The following is a 27729-nucleotide window of genomic DNA, read 5'->3' as shown; positions in this document are numbered from 1 at the left end:
GCTTGGTCATTGACATGCAGGTAGCACTCCCATGAGCAAAGGCTGCAGAGCGTCATTAAAGTGGTGGGGAGACAAACAACACTCAAGCTGCATAGCAAGTGGCACCGCATTTAACTGAATCATTTTATTATGAATACATTCCGGGCTGCCACTGCGAGCCTCTGGTGTAAAATATGCCGGCAAAATGGATCCCTGCTAATTACATTGCATGCATATTTCAGAGCTTTCCATGGGGATACAGGAAGATGGTGTTCATAAAGGAAAATTCTCCAGCCAGGTTTACCTGCATTTGCCATCGAGGCCCAAGCCAGCAGATAACAAAGGTAAGTTCGATCTTGTAATGATGTGTTTGTGTGAGCTGGAGTATTGTCACTCCTTATAATTCTGTCAGTGCTGCTGTGGTCACTGGCTGAAAATGAAACCATCTTCAAACCCACCTGAACACACAGTGTTGCAGAAAAGCACATGCCTATTAAATTCCTTGCCACGTTTTTTGTTTTTGTTTTTTCAATATTCATCCTCAGTGACCTTAGATGGAATTAAGGAAATAGCCTCCGGATACGGAGCCGCGTTGGGAGGGTGAAAGAACAGCACCCTTACCTGCCTCAAGACCGAATGGTAAAGAACACAGGTGACGGCGCTCCTGTGGCTTTTCACCCTCGTGCTGGCTTCCCGCTCCATGGCCAACACTGCCAGCTGGTGATTCCATGAGATGAAAAGTCGACCGTGGGCTTCATCAAAGTGGAAGAGGCATCTGAAGTCCTGGCTTTGGGGGAAAGAACACGCTATCCTCTGGATGGACAGCTGGTGCTGAATATCCCAGAGTCTCAAAACCTGGATGGAAGGTGATAAAGTCATAAGAAAAAGTCAAGAACACTTCTAATTCTTGAGCCACATTTTTTTCTGCTTCATCCTCGACCGCAGGTGGTTGTTCTCTCCAGAGTGTTATAGTTGATCACACTTCTGTCAAAGCACATGATGTTCTTCCCTCATCCATCTAAATACTGCATCAGCTGCAATCATCTCCTCTAGGGAAGGGGTTGTGTTTTGTCCTGGTCCCTGGAACGGTGCCTGGTATTTAGCAGGTGACTGTGGTAGGCAGAGATGTCCCTCAGAATGATCCTCAGGGATGTCCCTGTCTTATCCCTGGAATGTGTGACGATGCTATCTAACACAGGAAAGGGGATTTCGCAGATGTGATAAATCAAGGCATTGAAATGGAAAGCTTATCCTTGATGACTCGGGTGAGCCCAATATAATCACAGGGAGATCCCAGTGATGGAATGTAATAAGGACTCAACCTACTGCTGCTGGCTTTGAAGGTGGGGAAGGGAGCCCCCAGCCAAGGAAGCTGGAAATGGCAATGAAGCATTCTCCCCCAGGGCCTCCTGAAAGAAGGACAGCCGTGCTAATATCTTGATTTTAGCCCAGTGAGACCCATGCTAGAATTCTAACTTACAGAACACAAAATAATTTTGTATTGTTTCAAGCCAAGTCTGAGGTGATTTGTCACAGTAGCAATAGAAAACTAATAATCTCTCTCTCTCCTTCCCTCCCTTTCTTCTTCTTCTTCTTCTTCTTCTTCTTCTTCTTCTTCTTCTTCTTCTTCTTCTTCTTCTTCTTCTTCTTCTCTCTCTCCCTCTCTCTCTTAAATGACATTGAAATGTTGGGTTCTGGTTGCAGACTTCTTCGAATGGGTCCTCTGACAAAAGATGAAGGATAAATTCGTGGACTAACAGCTTTCTTTAATAAAAACGTGGAAGTTTATTGGAAGCATATACAAACTCCATCTGGGCAGGGGTGTCCCCACAAGGGACCCCTGGGAAGGGGCACCCAAAAGGAAAAAGTCTGCTTTCTCTCTAATGGAAAAAAATCTAAATCCAAAAATCTAAAATCTGTCTCATGTCTCTTTGTCTCTGGTTTATATATGCTGTAGTTTTCTGTCTGAATCTGAGCCTTTCTAATTGGACCCTTCCTCAATTTAGGACCCTCATTGGTCACTCTGCTACATAGTATCAGTTTCAAAGCTCAAAGCCCACATGGTGCCCTCACCCTCTCCCCTTATCTTGCAACATTCCTCCACCAGCGGTTCTCAACCTGTGGGTTGCGACCCCTTTGGGAGTCGAACGACCCTTTCACAGGGGTCGCCTAAGACCATCGGAAAACACACATATAATTACATATTGTTCTTGTGATTAATCACTATGCTTTAATTATGTTCAATTTGTAACAATGAAATTGGGGTCACCACAACATGAGGAACTGTATTAAAGGGTCGCGGCATTAGGAAGGTTGAGAACCACGGCGTATGAAAATGTTTCCCTCTTCTTGTGACTTTTCTTTATGCTCTGTGAATGTATGTCTTCCTCCCCCCTCATCCTGTGGCATTTCTCTATCCTCTGTACAAGTAAGATAAGCATTTTAGTGTCTCCCCCCAAAAATGCCCCCATATATGCATTCCTCTTCCATGGACCCTCTTTATTCCCCAAAACTCCCTGTCCTGTCTCTAAAATTCCTTTCAGGTCCTTTCAATATCAAGTTCAAATAATCCATAAATATTAGACTCTTACTCAAGCACAGTCATAACACAAAGATAATGTGCAGATAGAACAAGACTAACACAGGAAAAAATAAAAAAAAAACACAAAGAGTAGCTTTGCAGGTACAAGTGTTGCCACTATGAGTTGTGGTGAGAACTAATACAGGCAAGTGACATAAACTGAGTCCGAATGAAGACAATGAGAAACCCATCCAAAGGGGACTAGCAGACCAGCTCTAGGGCCAGACCTCTTGGGTTCTAACCTTGGCTCTGTCCCTTACATAGGGTGACCTCCAGCAAGTATCTTTGTCTCTGAGTTTTTGATGTGCCTCCCTCATCTGAGGCTATGAGGATTAAATGAGAGCCCATGTCAAGTATTTAGCATGACAACCAGCATGGAATGTGTTCAATAATTGTTTTTTTATTATTACACTAGAGGCCCGGTGCACGAAATTCATGTATGGGGAGGGGTCCCTCAGCCCGGCCTGCGCCCTCTCGAAATCTGGGAGCCCTCAGGTAGGGTCCCTAGGGCTGGCCAGCGATCAGGGCCTATTGGGGCTTACCTTCCCCCTGCTGTCAGCAGCTGGCCCAGCCCCCTCGGCTACCACTGCTTGCCATCTGTGTGGGTCTGCCCCCCCCCCCCTCCCCTGCCACTAGTCACCTCCCTCTGCAGGTGACAGGCATGGGGTGTGATCACTTGGCTGGTCTGGGCTTCTTTTGTCGGGGTGATTGCTATGCAGAGGGTGGCCTGGGCCTCCCTCTGTGTGGTGATTGTGGGGTGATGGCAGGGCCCCCCGACCAATTGTATTGCACCCGCCTTGGCTGATATGGCGCCAGCATGGTCATCAGATGGTCATCCGGAAGGTCATTCTGCTGTTTGGTCATTGAATCAATTTGCATATTATGCTTTTATTATTATAGATTTACTTTATTATTTTTCATTGTGTAAATATTAGAACCTAGGAATGAAAAAGGTTCTTCCAAATAACACTTTTATCCAATGGGAAGATTACCATCTATTAAAAATGGTCTCTGGTCTGACTGGCATGGCTATGGTTGAGCATCGACCTATGAACCAGGAGGTCACAGTTCAATTCCAGGTCAGGGCACATGCCCAGGTTGTGGGTTTGATCCCCAGTGTGGAGCGTGCAGGAGGCAGCCAATCAATGATTATCATCATTGATGTCTATCTCCCACTCCCTCTCTGAAATCAATAAAAATATTTTTAAACAAACAAATAAAAATGGTCTCTGTTTAGATAAGTGTTTATTATTCCATAAGGAAGGCAGTCTTATCGTTCTTAACCTATTTTAAATTGTAAACTCCTCACCACCCCGCCACCACCACACCACCCACCCCCACCCCCAACAAATAAAAATAAAAATAAATTGTAAACTCCTTTGAAAAAAAAATCTGTTGAAAAAGCAGTTGGACCCCTCCCCCTAAATGCATATACTCATGAAAGGATACAACTTTCCATGTCACTTTGGGAGTACATGGATACACACACCTCCCATACAGATCCCAGGAATCACAGGATAGGAATTTCTGCAATAATTACTAAATATGTCCACCAAAGGTGTCCTCCTCTAGCTCCTGATTCCAGCCTGCCCTCTTTTCTCCCATCTGCATACACCTCTCCTTCTGCCTCTTATCTGGGCTAAATGATCCCAGTTCCTTCAACCACCACGTTATCAGTGTTCAGATCGCACTCCACCCTGGCAGCCTCTCTATTCTCCCACTTTGTCTTTGTTCCACTTTCTCTCCAGGGGAGGATGGTCATCCAGACTCTCTCTACTTTTAAAAACCAAAGTAGGATATGGCGATGGTATAAAATCCAATGGCACTGACAGACTATTTTTCCCAGCCCAGGCCTCTCAACCTCAAGTAACACTCCTCTGAGACAGCCTTCTTTATCTTTTTGGGGGTCTGGTTTTCTCCATGACACCAGATAATGACAGTATGCATATGTGTGTGCGTGTATAGGTAGCATATTCGCATCACTCACATATCAAATGACTCTCTCCTCTGAAAAAAGAGGAGTTATTAACATTCCTTTTCTCTCTTTCTCTTCCCATTTCTCTCAATCTAAACATTTTATTCTTCAATCCTATTGGTTATCATAATTTAAAAAATGTACTTAGACATTAATTAATGCACTATAGATTTAAAACTACCTCTTGACTCACAGATACATAAGATGAACACCTTAGGATCCTCAAGAATTTGTTTTAAGCAATGTGCTCAGAATTGAGTTAATATTGCAGGCGGCTCTCACCACCCTTACAGTTACTATGACTTCTCTAAAGCAGCCTATTTTTTTCATTAGCTGATTAAATTACTCCATCATGCATTTCACTTACCTTGAGATCCTAATCAAGTAAAATGCTAGATTTTATTATGATGAACAAATAATCAAATGAGATGTCTACCATCCTATCTTCAAAAATCTGGTATCTTAAGCTAAAAATAGCATTTTTCCTAGTCTTGATTCAGAGTTACAATGTGACAATATAATTTGGATCATAATTCAATTATATTGATAATTTCTTCTTAATTTGTTCACATATCCCATGGGACATAGTAGAGGTTCAATAAATATACTACTTAAATTTATTGAAGGTTGTAGCTCACCTAATAACTATATTTTTATACAGCTATATTCTTGGACTTGTCTAGGACAAGTCCAAGAATATAGCACTCCCATAAAAAAAAAGAACTTGCCTCACTTCTACATGGTTATTCAACTAATTACAGATTTCATACACTCTACAATGATATTTATGAGAATTTTTCAAATATCTTGCAGAAATAATTATGCTTGAGGTATACGGTAACCCCTCCATCTACCAACACTTATAACAAACTTAAACAGACCTAATCAATCCTTAAACATCATTGCCAATTCTTCTTCCTCTGAGAATATACAGGGTAGGACAAAAAAAGTAGGTTTATAATTGTTCATATTGAAAATAATACAATAATTAATAAGTAATAATACAAAAATAGACTCTTATATTTTAGTTACTCGCAACTGTAAACCTACTTTTGTCCCACCCTGTATAAATATAAAGTAAGTTGGGTTTTCTTGGCAGGATTTTTTTATTAAATAACTCATTCTGATTCTTAAAAATTACTAAATTATTTTTATTTAAAATATTCTGGTAGCTCTTCAGAAAATGTTTATCCTCAGAAATATAGATTCTACAAGAAGCAAGACTTGCAAATAGAGTTTAATGTGTCCTAAATATAAATAGAATTGATAAACTATTTTTAGAATGTTAAAGCCATAGGATTAGACATATCTAGGTCATTCTCAAACACTCATATTACTTATGATAGTCTTGCCTTCATTGTCCAAAATTCTGTCTTATTTAGTATGAACCCTGTTCTAAAATATAAAAATTAACTTCATGTCAGAATAATTATCTGAGGCATAGTTGAGTATAGATTAACAATAACTCAACAGTATTAATGGACTGTAGTTCCCCCAGATTCATTTTCACTGTGTTGTTCAAGTAATTTATATTGGCTTTTAATATTTTGTTGACATTTAGTCATATAAATTAAATAAAAATCTTAAATAGATGATCAATAACCTCTCTAGTCTATGATGAGTTACTTCTTGCTATTAGCGATATTTTTATCAGATTGTGTATATTCATTAGTTTTTCTCAAAATAAATATTATTGTTTTGATTTCCCTTTAACTGGAGAACTCCCTCAATTAATGATCCTACCAAGACCACCTTGTCTTTAATTCTTTAATTTTTCTCTCTGCTGAGAATCAAAGCAACAAAGCTTCCATCAATGTATATAACAGTGTTCCAGCATTTTCCTAGAAATCACCTCATGATATGTGCCCCCCCAATAAGTTTTCAACCACACTCAGTACCAGTGGTTCTTAATCTTGACATCAGAAACACCCAAGGTGCTTTAGAAATTGCCTATGCATGTGCCCTTTTCCCAGGCCAATTATATTATAATCTCTGAGCATGGGGATCAGGCATTAGTATTTCTTTTTTAATTTCCTAAGTATTTCCTTTGTAGTATACCTTAACTTCTCTACTTGGTTTTCAGGTCAATGCTAATCTCCTTGAACGAGAAACCTTACTCTCAGCTTAATCAGTAATATTATGTGGCTTGGCTTTAAACCAGATAACTGTACTTCCCTTCTTTCTTAATTAGTCTATATCCTTTTAATCATGAAAAAAAATCTTGCATTAATGGATTTTATTAATCCAGTCCTTTGACAAAATGTCACTTAAATATCTAGTTAATGTTTGTGAATCTCTTCTTTTACGTTCAAGTTGACTTTTGGAAAAGAATGAGTCCCTAGCTTAGAAAGGACAATATTTAATGTCAATTTCTATTCCAGATATCCTAAGGAAGTTTTCTTTATTCTTAGGAGTAAAAATGAATAAATTGACAAAGACCTAAGTTTAAAAATTACAGTTAAATAATTGTGTGTGTGTTTAATATTTTTCACAAATTTTCAACTAAACTATACTATTTCTAGTTATAGCATAATAACTAAGAACTTGTGGTGTTTGTCCAGACTTACTAAGTGAAGTCCTGAAAATGCCATATTTGAAGTCTCTCTATTTCATCTCTATTTTATATTAGGAAGAATAAGTATCTAAGCTTATGCTTTTATATCAAGGTAAAATTTAGCTATTCACATAAGAATGATGACTTTTTTCTTTTTAATCTTTATCTTTTTTCATCTACTAGCTGTTTAATAATGCAGGATTATGAAAGCAAATATTGTATTACTTATATGAACTAGAACTAGAAACCAGTTTATTGAGACTCCAAACACCCAGATCCTAGTTTTAAACTACTCAGGTTTTTCAACTTGGCTATGTGATGTTACCTCTCACCATTTACCAAACGGTCCCTGCCAGCTCTGAAGTTTTGCCAATTTAGTCTAGAATGTACTGAAATTGCCCAGCCCATTATCTAAAGATTCAAAAATAATAATAATTCTAACAAACTCAAGGAGGTGTGTCAGGAAAACTGGACTAAAGAAATGGACATCACCGTGTTCTTAGTCTCGTTCTGCTGAAGAACCCCTCCCTGCTCCTGGCCAGAGATGGACAGAGTCATCTCACATAGGCTTACTGAGACTATCTATATAATAAAAGCCTAAGCGACCGTTTCAACTGAACAACCAGAAGGACCGGTAGCTATGATGCTCACTGACCACTAGAGGCAGATGCTCAACGCAGGGGCTGCCCCACAGGGGGAGTGCCCCTCAGCCAGAAGCCAGGCCCACTGCTGGCGAGTGCAGCAGCAGTGGCGAGAGCCTCTCCCACCCCTGCAGCAGCTCTAAGGAGCAGCAAGCCGAGCGGTAAGGAGCAGCCAGCAGGTGGGTGGTAAAGAGCAAGGGGTCCTGGACTGCGAGAGGGAACAGGCCAGGCTGAGGGACACCCCCCCCCCCCCGTGCACGGATTTCATGCACCAGGCCTCTAGTAATAATATAAGAGTGAGGGGAAAGTAGAAGACAGACTCAGATGACTCTATGGAGTCATCAAACATTTACTACTAACTCCTGCCATTCTGCAGGAAATGGATATAAAATGACAATAAAAAGGAGAGAATATATATCACTAGGGGATTTTGAGAACAACAGTGCAGCAGCTCAGGTTTCCAGGGGTAATCTACAGAAATGGATAGCCTACGTGCAGATAATGGATAACAGGAAGTAAGAGCATTGGTTTTCCTGAATACACCTTTATGTATTAACAAGTCCATTTATTTAGAATTTGAGCCTTTGGATAATCCACAAAAGCATAGTTAGTGACTAGTTAAAGGCAATTTTGTTTGACATGATATATGCTGGCAAGATGCCTCAGCTAACATTTTTATCTTAAAGTCAAATAACAAATCGTCCTTTAAAAAATATTTTCACTATTTTTCCAATACTGAAGTCAAATAAAATATTAATCACAACTTAAAATCTTCTCTTGTGCTATTCATTTTCAAATTGTTACCATAACCATTATTCTTCTCTCTTTTTTTTTCATTCTTTTTAACAAAAATGAGAGAAGACATACAGCTGTAGGACTCAGATTTTTATGATGTATTTGTTTGTGGATTCTGACATTGACATTGAAAAACTCAAAATGTTTTCTAACACTATGTATTGTTCTGCAGAAATCGCATTGATTTCCCAGTTCAAATTTGGCAATACATCTAACTAATGTCAACATTTCATTTTAGGTGCTTTCTTTCTTAGAATAAAAGTTCATTGGGGGAATTTTACATTTTCAATGAAATTGATTTTTCCATTCTCATTACTCACACAATACTGGGGGGAAAAACAAAATTTTTGCTTGTCTTTAAAAAGATTTCTAACTTTGCTTTTCAAAGATCACAGTTCCTCTTTTATTTTACAAAGTAAATTTTAACACTTGAAGTTTCTTTTTTAAGCTCTTAAAATTTATACTAACCACAGCTTTGAAGGAAATAAATTAAAAAACAGGTAGAACAAAGGAACTCTGGTTCAAGTATGACTGCAGAGTAGGTTTCTGTAGGGGGCCTTCCTGCTTCAAAGAAACACAACTCTGAATAAAACATAACTGCTGCCTTGCTGGGCCTTCAGGGAATGGGGACAAGCTCCACTGTTCTAAAAGAAGAAAGAGATGAAATGAAACAAACTCAAGATGGAGACAGCGAACGGTAGGCACAAAAGCAGAGACGACAATCAGGCGCCTACACCTTGGACCAGCAGCAAGATGGGGCACTGAGGCAAGAGACTGTTCAATTAAACAGGATGATGGAAAAGGAGAATGCAGTAGCCTCAGGACAGAGTTTTCCTCATTTCCACTATCAAAAACAATATAAATCTCCTCTGGAGCAAAGCATCTTCCATTTAGTTCCTCAGAATGCCCATAGTTTAGCAACAGCAAAGAACAAAGTAACAATAAAAGATAAGCAGCCCGGCCGGTGTCGCTCAGTGGTTGAGCATTGAGCCATGAACCAAAAGATCACCAGGTCCGTTCCTGGTCAGGGCACATGGCCAGGTTGCAGGCTTGATCCCCAGTAGGGAGTGTGCAGGAGGCAGCCAATTGATGACGTTTCTCTCTCTTCGATGTTTCTATCTCTCTATCCCTCTCCCTTTCCTCTCTCTAAAAATCAGTAAAAACATATATATATATATATATACAGAAGATAACCAAATATAAAAGGTAAGAAGTCACCCTGACGGAGAATCACCAGAATAGCAACTCCCAGCTTTTGAATCACCAAGAACTCCAGGCATTGAAATTATCAGATAAGGATGTAAAATACTAATATGAAATTAAAAAGCTAAAAGTCAAAATTCCAAAAAATGAACAATGAAAGACTATTCACAATTGCCAAGCAGTTTTGAAATTATTTTTAAGAAATGATGATAAAATTAAAAACTCAGTGTATGGGTTATAATGAGACTGGGCACACCCCATTAGAAACACCCCTTTTAAAGTTAAGAATATATATGATAAGGGTGTTTTCTAAAATATGGAGGGAAAACCTAAACAAAGAATAGGAAACAAATTTGTGCATAATTTTTTTCTGAAAAACAGTTAAAAGAATGAATAGTGGGTAAGTACAGGATGTGCTTTCTCAATATTTTAAAGATGTCAAAATATCAAACTCAATGAAGTTCCAATTCAAATACTAATATGGTTTTTATGGAACATAAATATTGATCCTAAAATTTACTTGGGAGAATAAAATGCCAGACAATAGTTAAAATTAAAAAAAGAAAAACATAAAAAGTAGGAGTTGCCCTACCATGTATCAAAATGTACAGTAAAGCTATGCTAGTTAAACAGTGGTAAGTTAGTGTAGGAAAAGACATGTAAACTGATGGAACAAATAAAGCATCTAGAAACAAATTCATGCATATACAGTACTTCAAATGATGAAATTAATAGCATTCCAAACCAATGAGAGAGAAATTATTTAAAAAATAATCTTGGATATCCATTTGTAGAAAATAAAAACTTCACACAAAAATAAACAACAAAGTTAAGTGCAAAAAAATTCTACAGCATAGAAAGTATTAGTAGAAAATAAAACAGAGAATTTTTATAGGTATAGGTGTGAGAGGCATTCCTAAGCTAGATACACAATCCCTAGCCATAAAGAAAATAATTTCTTAAGACTCAATTTTATAAAAATTAAAAATATTTTAATGAGAAAAATGATATAAGCAAGGGTAAAAGATATAAGCATGAAAGACATATTTGCATCTTATAAATAAAGAATAACCAAAATATTTTTCACACAAATCAATGAGAAAAAGACAAAGTCTAGCTAATAAGATAAAAGACATGATCAGATAATACACACAAAAAAACCAAGAAATTTAAATGGCCAATAAATATTTGAAAAAAAATTTATCCTAATGTTTTATCATCAGATTCACAAAAAGAAGAACAAATCAATGGTATCGACTATTGATAAGAGCTTAGGGAAACTGGGATCTTTATACACCTCGAATGAGTATTCCAATTAGTGCAACATTTCTTAGTTGAAATCACCGATATTTATAAAAATTCTTTAAGAAGTGCATTTCTGTTGACCCAATAGCATAACTTCTAGAAACTTATCACAAAGAAATTTACTTATGAGGTTTTAATGGTGTGTGTGTGTGTGTGTGTGTGTGTGTGTGTGTGTGATAGTTGGTTTATAAAGTTAAAAAAAATAGAAACAATGTCCTTTTTATACATAGTTGATTAAACAATTAAGTTATGGCCATCCATACTATAAATTACTATGTAGCAGGTAAAAATTTGATCTATGTATACTCACATGGGAAGATCTCTAGGAGAGATTATTTAGAGAAAAGCAAGTTGCAGAAAAATATGATTCCTGTGATACTATTTACCAGAAAAATAAAAAAAATATGTGTATTTGTACACACACATAGAATGATATATATAATAATATATGATAAATGTATCATACACAATAATAGAATATATTAAGTCATAATAACACAATATGAGAATACACACATCGACTGTTAATAGCTATTTAGGGAGAGAGGAATTGATTTGAAAGGGAAGTTAGCAGGAAGAATATACTCTTTTTTATTACATGGTTCTTCATATGTAATTTTATGGGAGGGTATTCACTCATGTACTTACATAATTAAGACAAAATGAAAATGATTATTCCTGGGTAAATAGAGGGAAGTTGAGGTTGGGGGAGGGGTGTGATACAGAAGGAAAAGGAAGACAAACAGGTGAGATGGAGGCACCAACACAGAAGTCTAACTTTGTATTTTCCTTCCCAACCTTAGGACTGCAATACAGACACACCAGGCCCTGGGCAAAATCAGAACCTCAAACAAAGGATTAAGTTACAGCGTGATCTGCTTCTGGCGGGTAAGTGAGGATTAGTAACCCAGGAGAGAAGGGTTAAGAACAATAGAAAAGCCTAATCAGGTTCACTGGTTGGAATATCAACCCTTGGGCTGAAAATCCTCTCACTCCCCATGGTGATTCCGCCATCAAATGACCAAGTTGCTGGCTTCCAGCAGGGCCTTGCCCACTGTGATTGCAATTTTATGAGGCAGTTTGGAATCCAAAACAAAATGCACTTGGACAATTATTTAGTATGCTACCAAGTTCTATGGGGATAAACTTACTGCTTATTCAGCACTGGAAAGTGGCAGTAGAGCAGTCTTCCAAAAGAGAACTGGTCTCAGATCATTTTTGGAGGAAATTAGTTCGATCTACCTTACTTTGCTCTGAAAATCCTCTAATTTAGCAATTCATTGACCAAAACATGGTTCACTCAAACGCTCTTTTTAAAAAAGGATGCTTCCTTTCATTTTCCCTGTTTCCTAACTTATCCCCAGTCTATAAAATACCCAAAATAATTGTATGGCAATAAAGCAGAGGCTTCCCCTGAGAGCAGAAAGCCCTGTTGTTTGTTGTGAAGACATAAAGACTGTGATTATCATGCATTTATCAAAGGAAAATGGATTCAGACTAATGTGAAAGACAGCATGACAAGCTTAATTATAATGTAATGCTTTTAGAAGTCCCAGCAAAAATAGAAAGATAAAAGTGCTTTGAAAGAGGCCAGGTAGTCTTTACATTGATAATAGCTGTACACAATCAATTCTGACTCTTAGGACATTTTTTTTCACTTGCCTTTAAACTTATCAAACCTTTCAGAGAACTCTGTAATGATAAAATATCTGGTATTTAATTTATATTTATGTTTGATAGATATTTTCAATTTACCTAATAAATAAATTTATTATTTACTCAAAAATTGAGGACCTCTATATACATGGCACAATCCAAAAGTAGACTTAGCCCCTAACTTCACAAATTCTATCAGTTAATTGACAATTACACTATTTTATATATTATGTATTTAACATGTGTTTAATGTGTATTAATGTGTGAAAGTTCCTGGGAAACACGAAAATCAACTCCACAAGTAATCTTTTCCTCTAGAATACAATATGTACACATACAACCTTCAGTATACAAGACAATTTGTCTTAAATTCAATAATGAAAGTTAGAACAAAGTGCTAAACGATTTCAAAAAAAATAAAAACTAAATCTGGGTAGGGCATCAAAACCAGGTTTCACTCTGAGTTTCTTTGGTACTTCCGATTCACAATAATGTGTCTTCCCTTCAAGCTGTCAACAACTGCTCATGGACCAAACACTACAAGGTGCCAAGCACTGAGATAGAATACATACAAGGAAAAAAGATCCTGACCCTGCTTAAGAAAGCAAATAACTCTTTCAGTTCAACATGACACAGACTCTAATGAGGGACACAGGTGCGAAGGGAGTGCAGGGAAACACCTAGGTGTGCATGAAGGACTCCAAAAAGTCTGAAACTTCCAGGACAACTAGGAATTTGCCAATTGGTCATAGAGGAGAGGGGACTGAAGGCAGAAGGAAGAGCAGCCTGCAAAGCCATGAGGCAGCACAGTGAAAGCAGCCAGGAGGTTGATGTGGCTGGAGCCTTAAATGAATGGAAGAGGAAAGCAGGAAGTAAAGTAGATTGGGGGAGGGCTTTACATACGAGAGCGAGCATTTTAGAATTGATGGTTAGACCAAGGGAAAACATGAGGGTTGTAGAAATGTTCTTAACGGAGGGGAGAGTGAAGTCAGACCCATCTTAAAGTGGGGAGATATGTTAGTAAAGCTTTGTAGTATTTAGAGAATACTACAAAGGAATATGAGATTTGGAATTTGAGATTTGGAATTTGAACGGTGGCAGGAATTAGCAGTTGATTGGCAAAGCTTAAAGGAAAGGGAGAGGATTTATGTGATAGGATCACAGTAAAATATGCTCATTTGGCAGGACTTATGGGTGGGGTGAGGTTAGGAGCTGAAGATGAACTTCTGGTTTTTACATAGCACTTTAGAATAAAAAGGTTAGATTCACTGGAAGAGTCTCAGAAGCTGCCCCCCAAAACCTATTGCTTCCCAACCAGGTGTCTTGAAATCTGTACATATTAACTGGATCTAGAAGTCATGCATTGTGTAAAGTGGAAATTTTACAGAGGAACAAATGATGGATTCTTAGAGATTAAGAAGTTTTCCTGAGGGGAGATAAGTAGTAAATAATGTGGTCAGAATTCAACAGGGACTATCTGGTTCCAGTGCTATGTTTTTCCATCATATTTAAAATATCCCATCAATATCAAATAGAAATGAACTGATATACTTAATTTAAATGTTCTTAATGTACTTGACATTCTTCAGATTAACTTTAATTTCTTACTTATTGAGTCTTCAATACTGAAGCAACAACAGCTAAGCGGCTGTGTCTTACCAAAGTAGCATTTTCTCATCCCCATTTCTGTTTTTCTTCCATTGAATTAGTGAGAACTCTTGAAACTCTTAAGATATGACCTATTAAGAGCTCAATAATATGAATTAAATTCATGAGTATATAATTTTTAAAAATTTTTATGAAATACTTTGTCCCACTACCTGGGACTGTTGTTACATGAACACCAGTATATTTTGCAAATGTAAATTTTCAAAGACATAGTAGTTAGCCAGTATATTTTAAAATCTAAACCATCTCTTAAAGTAATTGAGTATCAATGATAGATTTGAGTAGAACTGGGGAAGCAGAATCACATAAATGCACAGTTACTTACTTTATCTTTGGAGAAGCTGAAAAGTTGTTTTCTTGCAGCAAAGAATTGGACAGCTATTACACTGGTGGAGTGACCCCAGAGAACACCGACTGGCTTAGAGACCACATAGGGGTTCCAAAGGCACACTTTGTTGTTAATGCCAGCAGTTGCTAATCAGAATCAGAAAGAAAAAGTGTTTTTAATACATTAATAGCCTGCATTTTCTTTTTGAAATGAATGTATCTTATATCTGTAGACAAGTGCCAGTCTCAAAAAGATGGAAAATCTTGTCATTGCCCAACAGCTCAGGTTCATGGGGCATGAGCTCTATCATACAAATAGCTGAAACCAAGGGAACAAGGGGGGAGGGGTGCTCATGAGGTGAAAGGCCAACACAGTACCATTTAGGACGCAGCCAGTAGCTCGAACAGGTGGGGACAAAATCCTGCTTTCTAGTCCTTATATTTCCACCCTCCAGCCAACACAGCTTAGGAACATAGTCATATTAGTTATCCCAGGAGTAAGAACTAAGCAATATTCAAAGTTTCCAAATGAGTTAAAAAACTATAAAGAAATAAATTATTTTCACTGCCATCTAAATGATTATTTCCAAGCAAACAAGAAGCACAAATAGATTTTTTACTTGTTTAGTTGAGAGAACAAGGTATTTTTTTTTTACATAAATTGGCTGTACTGAGGGAGCGTGTCAGGAGCAGGGACCACAGTGCTTCTTTGGGTCTATGGAGAAACCAGAATAGCATTCTTTGTTGTGCCCTCAGAGAGGGCCAGCTGGAGCTGGCTTATTCACCCTAATTTTGTCAGCACTGTGCCAGGTACAAAATAGTGACCAGTGGAAAGGGGTTGACCTAAGCAATCAATCAATCAATCAATCAATGAAATGCCTGATATTTGAGTCCTTCCAAAGTCAATTCACCAACCCCTCTAGCATTCTCTAATAAATCAACAATATTCCTTGAAAGTTTAATGTTGGCAGATTCCTGAATTCATATTCTGAGTATATTTTACTATAGTTGTCAGCTATTATTGTTGGAAATGTAGGGACTCAGTACCTAAATTCATACTCAGTACCTAAAAGTCTATCAGTACTCTTCATATGAATGATAGTTATTGAATGAGGATTAAAATGATCCCTTCTGTAAACCATATATGGTCATTCTCTGTAACTACCTTATTAATTTTTCAATAGTGCCTCACTTTTTTATAATGTTTGATCTAATATCATACATACCAAATTATCAGCTTTCAAATGTCTATATATTTAAACAGTTAATGCCTGAAAACCTTTATAGCTTATTTCCATAGCTAAAATATGTTCTTGTATATCAAAAGAAAAACTCTCCTTTAATAAACTACAGCTAGGATAACCTGAAATATTTCAAAAACCATTAGTGGTTGTATTCTGAAAGGCAAAAATGTTCTACATTTTGAAACTCATGTGTGTATGTGGGTGGGGGCATGGGTAGCAAGGAAAATGATGTATTTGGGGGGTTAAACTTTTGGAGGTGTTAGAATGATGGTAGAATCTCAGACAATGCACATACTGTCTTCTTTCTGTGTATCACTTTACTACCCTACCAGTGCTAATAAAAACACTCATTAAAGCATTGGGCACTTCCTCATATGTTCACCCCAGTGTAGCTCATGTACACCGTGCATTATAATGCATCATTATCAGACATTCTCAGGCAATAAAATGTAAGCTTCTCAAGTTGGTCTCTCTGGCAATAAAGCAACTAGGTGAAGAGGCTTCGTGCATACAAATAGGCACCCAGACTATCTGTGAGGCCCCCGTAGTTATCATAATTTATTTTACGTACCAATTAAATTGAGCCGAGAGTGGTAATCAAAAGCATGAATGCCCTGGGCAATGTTGAAAGATGTCATTTGAAGATGCTTTTTTGGTTTTTCTCTCCAAGCCAGCACCACAGTGTTTGTACTGTTGGTTGTGCTGGAAATGATGGCATCTAAAGAGGCATTGTAAGTAACTGGTATTTAAAAAAAAAAGGAAAATAATATTTAATTGATTTCTCATAGGACATGAACAAAATAGAACCATTTTAATATGTAAAGTTAAAAATTAAACTCAGATTACTCCTCCACCGACCTCCCATTAAAGAACTCACAGTGGAAAGTTACAACAAGGTCTGCATTTAAACTTTTTACCCAACCTAAGGCTACCTTGAATGTTTTAATTGGAAGACATGGCAGGAAAAAATATTAATCACTCTAATTATATGGAATTCTGGGGATCGAAGATGAGTAATTGCTCAAATTCCTGGGTTCTTCCTCCTGGGTCTGAGGCAGGCAAACAGGAGCTTAACAGCCATCTGCTTCTCTCAGAGTTCCAGCTCATGCCCAAACCATGGCTTATTTAAGCTGTGCCTGGTCTAGAATGTTTGAGAGTGAGACGGCCAGGGCTCAATTCCCTGCGAAGACTCACAAACACAGCTAGAGACTTGGGTAAAATGGCTATTCTTGCCTTCCTCGTGACCCAGTGCCAGAAAATTTGGAGCAAAAGCCTATTTCCCAAGCAAGGAAAGGGAGGACTCTTCGGTCAGGAGAACCTTTCCATTCTTTCAGACTCAGGCTCCAAAATCAAAGATCTTTTCCCAAATTCCAACTACGGCTGCCCTCATGACATTCGCTTATACATTTTGCTCAATGATTTGTGCCCAGAGTTGAAGGATTTCTGATTTGACCTCAAAATCAAATTCCTGCCTCAGGACAAAGAAGGATGTTGTAACTTTGCACAGCTTGAAGAAAGTTGTTTTAATAGAATGGCCCTTAGAAATAGTCTTGATCTCTATATTATATAGAATCAAGAGTGAGACTGCTGGAAAACAGTTCTCAATGCACTGCACTTCTTTTGAAACTAATCACTGACTCTTTTTGTTACAGACCATCTTTTCAAAGACATTTGCTTAGGAAAAAACCTTGAAATGTAGATTTGGTGTCTCTCTTTGCAGCAAAATGTACACAAACTTACTACCCAGAATAAGAAAAATAATGTGTTTCTCTGGAATGAAAGGCAGGCATGCATTGAGTTCAGTAAAAATGATTCAGCTTCTCTAAGCTTGGGGTATCTTTCCTGTAACACAGCCCACTGCATGTGCAAGTATTCACCTGGGACCATACTTTGCTGCTGTGGGACTTGCTAGCAAGGGGAACTGACACAAATAATGCTGATGCCAATGTTGCTTGCTATGCTGTAATAATATCCTTTTGTCTTTAACATAGGAGTCTTATGCCCTCTGTCATTTTAAGATTTTTTAAAATTTTTATTTTTCCAAGTGAGCACCACAGTATTGGTTTTGTATTGTTGGTAATGCTAGACATGGCAATTAAATATATATATATATTTAATTGCTAAAGGCAAGAAAATTTTGAGAGGCAGGATAACTCAATACCTTTCTTTCCCTCTAACCTTCTATTGAGTTAATAACAACTAGAATTTATTCATTTAAGAACCTATATTACATTATGTAAATAGCTTAATTTAATATATTTCATATTTATCTCATTATGAAGTATATGGCTTAACATGACCAATTTAAAAATAAATTAATGAGATTGAGAGTATTCAATGTGTCTCAAAATATGGCATCCAATCTTCAAAGATTTATTGGCATCCACTATGTGTTCTGTGTTACGACAAAATTAATAAGAGAAGAAGTACACTGTCTGGATGCCCCCAAGCTTGGGATAAAAGATGTAAATCAAAAACTAGAAAAAACTAATAAAGCGATCAATGGAGTGGTACAGAAAGTATAATACAAGTTCAAAAAAGAACGTAACAGTGTGGGCTTTGGGGTTTAGAAGACATTTGGTGAGTGTTGACAAAAGGATGTCATTTCAATCGATGAGAAGTGGTGATAAAGCACATGTATGGGGAGCAAGGTAAACTCCAGAATTTAGAGCTGAAACAGGACTAATCTACTTTATTTTACAGATGAAGCAATGGAGACCCCGGTGCGTTCAATGATTTGGCCAGTCAGCAACTGATGGTTGTCAGACTCTGCACTGGAGCCCAAGTATTCTGACTCTGACTTTGGTACAGTTTAATGTTACATAACATTTGGCAGAGCTAAAGTACAAATTCAGAATGCAGAGCATGATCTCCTACCACTGGAGCAGAGCTTCTGAAATTTCAATATGAGTCACCGGGGGATCAGATCGGTGTAAAAATGCAGCTTGTCATTCAGTAAACCTAAGATTCTGCATTTCTATCAAACCCCCCGTTGTTACTGCTAATGCTTGCTAAGCACCACACGTTAAGTAGTAAACACCATAATACATTCTACAGAGTATTGACATTATTTTATACTACAGAGAATTACTTCATAGCTCCTAAAATTTAGGAGGCCAAATGTCCCTTTGGAAGTCGGATGAAAGTTATATACCCTCTCCACCAGAAAGATGGATATGCACGTAACATTTCATATGAAACACCAGGATTTTAGGAACCTCTCCACCTTCACTCACGAAGCCCACCATGGTAGATCGGAAGAACTCAGGTGATGAGCCTCCAGCTACAAGGTAATTGTGGGTTGTTGAAACACTTCACTGGCTTTCTCAAGTGATTCTTAAAATTTCAATTACTGATGTTCAGCCTCATGTTTACCAATTCTAATGTTGGGCTCCTTTTTTATAGCTTCTACTTCCTTAAATGAGTTTAACTGGCCTTTGATGCTAGGTTCTCCTAATCAATGCCAGGGCACAATGTCTAAGAAAAGGGAAGGACTGGGGTGGCACAAAGGAGACTCTCAGAAGGGGAACCAAAGCAGAGCTGCCTCACTGAGCACTAGGCACACAGAATAATTCACCGAGAAGTGTGTCATGAAGCCTGAAGCACCACTCAAGACCAAAATGGTCTACTTCTCCACTCTGCCTGGAATGAGCCTGGATGGTTTATTTCTTGCTCATCTCCCATTATGCAATTTCCCTCAGCCTACAGATTCTTTGTAATAATTATTAGGATAGTTTATTGTATGTCTCCCCTGTACTAGGCATCATGCCAGGTGCTTTCATCCTGCGATCATCTTCAGCAGGTAGATTATGATGAGGAAATAGACAGTCCAAAGCCAGTTCACCCAAGGGAAGGCAGCTAATTGGAGGTAGAAATGAGATTGAACCCACTCCTGTTTGGTTTGGCCTCTCTGTTTTGCATTACTGCATCATTCTTTCCCACAAAGCCACACTGCCACATGCATGCAGATCTGAGGTTGTTTTCATTACCAACTACATTTATGTCCCCCATACTCTCAATCCCAGACCAAGCCCCCACTTTATCTTGAGTCTTCTCTTTCCTGATCTTGTCACTTACCCCCTAGGAACAGTATTTTTATGTCCTCTTTGTTCTCTCTTTATCCTTTTCTTGCATCTACTGCAGCGGTTCTCAACCTGTGGGTCGCGACCCCTTTGGGGGTTGAACGGCCCTTTCACAGGGGTCGCCTAAGACCATCGGAAAACACATATATAATTACATATTGTTTTTGTGATTAATCATTATGCTTTAATTATGTTCAATTTGTAACAATGAAATTGGGGGTCACCACAACATAAGGAATGTATTAAAGGGTCGCGGCATTAGGAAGGTTGAGAACCACTGATCTACTGTCTTTCCTTCTAAAAAAAGAAAAGGAAAAAGAAGGGGAACAAAGAGAGGGAGAAAGAAAGTAAAAAGAAGCAAAGAAGGAAGGGAGGAAGAGAGAAAGGAAGACGAGGATGCAGAAGTGATCAGTTCCTATGAAGATGCGTCCTTTGAGCCTCACTGGGGAGTATTAATTATAGGAGCATGGAGGTCCCTGATCACCTGCTAACACCACTATTGCTACTTTACTAGAAGTACCAACAGTATAAAATCTGATGACAATTATTCTCATTAGGAAGCAACTTCACTGAAAATATTTCCTTTGTTTAGAAAAAATCCTTAGGGTTATTGTAACTTGGCTCAGTGAAGCAATATTATAAGATCTAAAATATAAACCAAATACTACTAGTATGTCTTCAAATTCATTGAACTTCCCTAATATATCACTATGGTATAATCAAAGTAAGTTATTTCTACCGAGAAAATTACTTTGTCACATGTTCCCACAATATATCCAAGTATCATCTTCAGCTTTGAGGATATAAAAAAAAGTACATTCTGCTCAGGTATTCAAAGTATAGCTTTAAGATTTGAATCTGCAGGTAACCAAGTGACATTTATGGGCCTGTGTGTAGTGTTATATATTGGAGACTCAACAATTCACACTGTATTTCTAAAGCAAGAGAGAACTTGTTTCTGATTAAATTGTAGAATGCCAGACCTCCTGAGAATGCCTGAGTGAAAGGTGAGAGTAAAGCCATTTCCTTAAAATCAAATTATCTGATAGATGAAAATGTTTTCCTCCTTCTTAAAGATAGAAAGGGAAATGATAGGTTATGATCTTTTTAAAATATCAGGCTAGGGAATGGGATGAGTTGATTAAAAATAAATTATTTGCTTTTAATATTCTTGCTGAGTTTGGGGATTTATAGAGGAAAAAAATTAATTTCTGCTAAAAAACATAACACAGACTCATAGATACAGAGAACATTTTGATAGTTGCCAGATGGAAGGGGGGTGAGGGTGGGTGAAAAAGGTGAAGGGATTAATAAGTACAAATTGGTTGTTACAGAATAGTCATAGGGATGTAAAGTACAGCATAGGGAATATATATCTATCTAATAATAAGATAATATGCAAATTGGTCGGGATGCCGTCATGTAACGACCACGCAGGCTGCATCCTCGCCCCCTGCACTGGCCCGGAGACATAAGGCTCGCATCCCGGGGGTCCACAGGTGTGCAGAGAGGCCCCTCCACCACGGGCCCAGCCAGGGGTCCGCAGGCACCCAGAGGTCCACAGGCCTCTGCCGCAACCCGGCCCAGGGGTTCACAGGCCTCCCCCGGCTCCTGCCTACCTCTTTGGGGCAATCCACCAAGAAGCCCTGGATGGGTGGGCGGGGCCTACCTCTTTGGGGCAATGGATTGCTGGGTTCCCACACTGTGACAGGGCATAGGCCATGCTGGGGGACCCCTCCTCACCCCAAGTGCACGAATTTCATGCAGCAGGCCACTAGTGTGTGTGTGTGTGTGTGTGTGTGTGTGTGTGTGTGTGTATGGCTAATATGCTAAGTGTTCCTCCTACCGTCCAACCGGTCACTATGACACACAGTGACCACTGGGGCAGACGCTTAACGCAGGAGCTTCCAAGCTGCAGTGACTTGGCAGCAGTGATTCTCAGGTGACACACCCCAAAACAAGAGAGGAGGGAGCCTGATTCCTCACGGGCTACACAATTCCACTTTCGACCGTAAGTTATGTTGTTGTTGGGGTACTGTCGGCCCTGAATCTGGTTTACTGCACACTTGCATTTGCGTTCCACACCCTGTACCACAGAAACTTTGCAGAATGCCCTCTCACACTCCAGGACCTCTTGGGGGATGTTGGAGAGCCAGTTTCAGCCTGATCCCTTCAGGCCAGGCTGAAGGACTCCACCTGCCAGAGGGACCCCTGCTCACTCCGCAGACACCGGGGAGGGCCCACGGGAGGTTGGATCCAGGGTGTGTCCAGCTCGTCTCACCCAGTCCCGCCTGCTGGCCACCTTCTAATTAATTTGCTTTCAATGTGCACAAATCCGTGCACCAGGTCACCAGTATCTATATTATAAAAGGCCTGTGGTCATCAAGCCGTAACGCAGAACAACCAATGACCAGACTCAACAGGAGGCATACACAGGTGGGTGGGGCTGCAAGCGTGGCAAGGCATGTGTGGGTGGGCAGGACTGTGCGCAGGTGGGCGGGGCTGCAAGCACAGTGGGGCGCATGCGGTTGGGTGGGGCCACATGATTTCTTGCGCTGGGCTTCTAGTAGTTAATAATATTCTAATAACTATGTATGTATGGTGTCAGATGGGTACAAGATTTACCAGGATGATCACTTAGTAAGTTATATAATGTCTAATCACTGGTGTGTGCACCTGAAACTAATATAATATTATATGTTAACTATAATTGAGAAATTAAAAAATGATTTTTAAAAAAGACAATACACCAAAAGAAGCACAAATTATAAAAGACTGATTAATTTGACACTAAATTAAAAACTTGTTTTTATAAAAAAATACCATAAAACAAAATGAAAAATATGCCTCACACTGAGAGAAAATATTTGTAACACACATAACTGACAAAAAAGAAGCACAAATCAATAAGAAAAAGAAGAACAATTCAATAGAAAAATATGCCAGGTAATTCACAGAAGACAAATTCTAAATAGCCAATAAACGTATGACAGATGTTTTATCCTCACAAGTAATCAGGAAAATGCAAATTAAAACTACAGTTGATGAATGTATTTCACACTCATCAGATGGGCAAAATGTAAACATCTAACAATTCCAAGGTTGGTGAGGATGTGGACAACCAGGATCTCATATGCCTGCTGTTGAGAGTGTAAACTGATACACCAGTTTGAAGAACCATCTGGCAACAGATGGCCAAGTTGTGCATAACTGTAAGTGGGATCCCTGGCAATCAAAGGTAGGTGAACTCAAACCCACAACACAGCAAGTCCACCCCTAAGCATGTGAGCTGAAAAGACTCCAGGTATGTGCATGAAGAAACATGTAAAGAATGTTCTAGAAGCATGATTTGTAGTGGCAAAAACATGGAAGCTCCTTGCATGTCCATCAACAGGAGACTAGATAAAGGGTAGAAAAATCTACAACTTGAGAAATACTGTGGCAAATCCATTTAAATCAACACAGATTTATCTCACAACATGGAGTAATACAAATTGCAGGAGAATGCAAGCAGGGTGATACAGTTATGTAAGGCTTAAAAACACACAAAATGATACCATATAGCACTTAGTGATAAAAACGCATGTGGTCAAAATAGAAGAAATGCATGAAAAATAAATTTGTGTTAGATAATATTTTGAGGGAGAAAAAGACAACTTGATAATGTCTGTCCATTAAGATGCTAACTTTCAACTTTTCTGCTCTCTGCCACTTAGAAAACATTAAGGAATCTACCATCCATCCTTGTCCTCACATGTGCCAAAATGCCCTTATATCATAGCAATTAGGTAATGTGAGAAAAGTGATTTGAAAATGAAAAATTGTACCTAAAAACTAAGTAAGTAATGCTATTAGGTGCACTTAGAGTGAGCTAGAACAAGACCACTCTCTGTCAGTTGCCAACAGGTAGATCTGAAGCAGGGTAAAAACTGGGCCATGTCTAACTAGGAATTCTTATCATTCTCTTGGCTTTTACTTTATGAGTCATGTGACTTGGGAAAACACCTTGCCTTGAACTTCCTTTGATGTTCTCTTATTTGAGAGAGTGTATTTTCAGTTGCATTTCTTATTTTGAAGTTGGAGTCCCATTCTCTGAGACCACCATGGGGCTCACTATATTCTGAGCAACTACTATTTGAAAGAGGAAAGATAGAAACAACTCTCTTCCATTTTTAAAAATCAAAGTGCATCTAATTCATCACTGGCAAGCAATTTTTAAAACAATGCAATTCATTTAATGATTTTACAAAATGCTGATTAGATCCATGTTCATGATACAAACGGACCTTCCCCTTCCGTCATGCCTCAGGACAAGCTGCAGGAAGAAACCTAGAATAAAACCTCTTTTATTCAAACCTAGGCAACCAGCTTGCAGCTGGTTTCCACTGCTTTGAACGCAGCGAGGGGGGCTGGCAGGAAAGGCGGGTGTTCCAGCTAACTCCGTGGTGCACCATCTTTTTGTCCGGAGGACTGATTTAGATACAGCCAAGTGGAACCACACACAAGCAAGACACTAAATCTGATTCCAAACCTAGTCCCTATCAATTATGAAGGCTCCCTGCGGAAACAGCCTGGCATCCGTATTCTAAATTCTCTGGCACAGCGCCATTAATTAGCACAGCAATTAGGGATGTAGCTATCAGTTCAAACTGTTTTGTATCTTCTCCTGGCCGTGGTCAGACAAAGGTGGCAAAACACAGTTCAATGTAATAAAGAATCCGTAGTTTTTATTGTTGGCTGTTGAATGCTCACTCTTTCAACAGCTGCACCTCCATTCTGTGGTTTTCAATGATACTGTCTACATGAGAAGGCAATTATTTGGGACCAAAAAAAAAAAAAAAAAAAAAAGGAAAATTCCCTGAGATTTAAGACATTTATATCTTGCCACTATTGCCTGAAATCTCTGTACCTACTTTGCAAGCATTTCAGGATGTAATTATTTTTCCATTAAAATGTGACACAGAACCCCTCAGACAAGATGAAAATATTTTCTACCTCAAAGCAATAAATAAGAAGTCGGTACCTTATCATAAGGCACTAAGCTAATACTCTTATGTCAGAAACTGAGTTTTTCCTTTGACATTTCAGTTCTTTAGATATTCTATCCTTAGCTTCAGTGAAACATTATTAGCCTGCGTGCTCAAGTGTTTCTTTTCTTAATTGTACATTTTGTCCTCACACTGAGAAGAAAATCAGCAAAAATAGTTCTTGAGGAGTTCTAAGGATATCAAATCATGCTGCTGGGGTAAAAAAATATCAAATGAAAGCAGCCAATGTTTACTTGCTCCTGAGAGAGTAAGTCTTGCAGACCAAGGAGCATAGTCCCTAGGAAGCCATTGTCCTATATTGGACTCCAGCCCCCCTCACTCCTCCCTGCTTCCTCCCTTCTCCTCATATATTAAGTTTTTTGAGAGTCAAGCCTATAATTACTCTTAATTCTACAGTCTCCAATGCCTAAGGCAATTTTAAAGCGCATAAAAGATAAATAATTGTTGATTGATTGACACATGAAGTCTACAATTTAAACAAACTGGCCAAAGTAAATATGTTTTCTCAGCTATTCTTCTAAAGAATATCCACTTAGTTACAATGAATTTTGATTCAAAAGCTATGAAATTACATAATCCAGGCTAGATAGCAAAGATCCCTACTATTTTTCACATATAAAACTTTTCTTTAACCATTTCCTAATTGCAGTGATTTAGAGGCTAAACTCTAAAGTTGGATTCTTCATGTTTTAAACAGGAATCTCTACTGTTGATACTAAACTAAGTTCCAATGTTCTCTTGTCTGTAGATAAGAAAACTAAAGATAAGAAAGCATACATCGTAAACAAGATGAGCAATGAATTCACATGGCCCAAGAGAAAAGTTCTTTGTCCTTCAACTTAACAGACAAATACTGATGAGCAGTTTACTTCACCAACAGGGTTGCTTTTTGAAAGGTTTAAATGAAAGAGTGACAGGGTTTAGAGTGAGAATTTGACATTGTTCCCCTGTGCATAAAAGTGATACTTAAACAATTATTCATGTTCAGAAAAAAAATCTCAATTTTAAAACCATGCTTGGTACATCCCCAATCTTTTCAAAAACAGATTTCTATTAGCTACTTCTCTGTATTATCCATATTAATTTAAGGTCATTGGGGCTCAAATAATACACTAAACTTCAGGAAATCTACCACAAGTAGATTTTAAGAACTATGACTGTATTACCATAGTCTATCTAGTCTTTGGTTTATGTATTAAAATATCATGCTTGTTTGGAAGCAGCTTCAATAGCCCCTTACAGTTTCTAGTACTGTGATTTTTGTTTCCATTTTATGAAAATGTAACACACAATTGTGTGCCTGTCACACATAGTTGATGACCAAAATAAATAAATAAATAAGATATTTTGTTTTTTTCCACTATTAATATCCTGCCATAATTAAAGGATGGGTAGAAGGTACCAAAGACATGATATGATTTATACTGAAGGAAAATGCACGATCAATAGTTTTTCCTATGAAATATTATTATTGTGGGTCATGCATTAAAGAATCACCAACTTCCTAAAACCCAAAAAGTGTAAAACTACCATAAGAGCCAACGATTGGGTCCATTTTGACTCTATTCTTCAAAGCAAATTAGAACTAGACCTACAATGCAGTCAATGAGTGTGTGAGTTTCCATTCCCCTCCATGGGCATTATTTAGTGTAGCAATTTAGTAATGAGAAAAATACCATAGTCCTCAGTTTCTGGACCCAAGGAGATATTAGAGTGGACATCGCACATCTGGATCTTGACCATCAGATGCAAATTTTGTAAAAATTAGGCATATTGTGAAACTAATAAACTCATTGGTGACTAGGTTTGTGAAAGTTCTGGCTTTCTCTAGTTTCTGTTTTATAACTAATCCTATCACACACAGAAATGTCACCTAAGATCAGAGAAACTCAGTCACTATATCAAAAAAGAGAAAAAGGTAGAAAAGGTAATTAAGAAGTTTCCATTTGAAGGCAGTCAAACTAATATATTTCCCATGAGAGCATAAAGGAAACAAAGGAGTGGTTTTGAGGGAATTTGTTAAATCCTTTTATTAAGCATCTTGAAGCGACTAGATGAGACCAGGTAGGATCAGAGTGGTGTCGAAGTTAAATGGATTCTGTGGCAATTTTCTCCCTTCTCTTGAGATGTTTTGAGTGCACAGTTCACCTGAATTAATTTATGAGACATAATTTAGAAAGAAATAAAAGAAAGAAAGAGTCTTGCTAGTATGCAAGGGATAGCAAAGAGTCCAGGACAAAATCTCCAGAGAACTAATTACTGGTGTCTAAACTTGAACATTTTGTATGAAACATTTTCATCAAAGAATATAAATGAAGAAGTTGAAGCTGATCGTTTCATTCATTACTATGGAAATGCAGTACCTTGCCTGACCCACTCTCCATGATGAAGTTTGTGCTCTAACGTATAGCAACATTTGTGATATCCAGAGAGCAGTTCTGCCCAGTTAATGGTCACAGTGGCTTCTTCATTTTCACATGCACTAGCAGGACGCTCAAACAGGGAAATCAAGGCTGTCGTGAAAACAATGGCTTGAACCTTGAGAGGAATATTGAAAGAGAAACAAACATGGGCAGAGAAATTGTTGCAAGAAAAATCTACATTCTTTAATATTAAAAAATTGATATTGAATTAATAGGAAGTTCTTCAATATTATTTAAAAGATGCAAGC

The 27729-nt window shown here is 38.2% G+C and overlaps 1 protein-coding gene and 1 long non-coding RNA gene across 2 annotated transcripts in view; one reads left to right on the top strand and one right to left on the bottom strand.

Annotated features, from left to right (window-relative positions):
* WDR49 (WD repeat domain 49) overlaps positions 1 to 27729 on the bottom strand; it is a 135250-nt gene that overhangs the window by 74389 nt on the left and 33132 nt on the right. The window contains exons 5-8 of the mRNA XM_070403635.1: positions 27422 to 27596; positions 16500 to 16667; positions 14683 to 14831; positions 601 to 834 (exon numbers count right to left, since the gene is read on the bottom strand). Coding sequence (XP_070259736.1) covers positions 601 to 834; positions 14683 to 14831; positions 16500 to 16667; positions 27422 to 27596 — 726 coding nt within the window. The remainder of the gene's footprint in view (positions 1 to 600; positions 835 to 14682; positions 14832 to 16499; positions 16668 to 27421; positions 27597 to 27729) is intronic.
* LOC139002270 (uncharacterized) lies at positions 160 to 18855 on the top strand. Its single transcript, XR_011470134.1, has 3 exons — positions 160 to 323; positions 11837 to 11921; positions 18632 to 18855. It is a non-coding gene; the product is annotated as an uncharacterized lncRNA (long non-coding RNA).

This window comes from Myotis yumanensis, unplaced genomic scaffold, assembly GCF_028538775.1.
Source record: "Myotis yumanensis isolate MYYU_CA2020_CCGP unplaced genomic scaffold, mMyoYum1.0.hap1 SCAF_2, whole genome shotgun sequence".
Lineage (NCBI taxonomy): Eukaryota > Metazoa > Chordata > Mammalia > Chiroptera > Vespertilionidae > Myotis > Myotis yumanensis.
The sequence above is the reverse complement of the archived record's forward strand: the minus strand, read 5'-3'. Positions and strand labels throughout refer to the sequence as shown.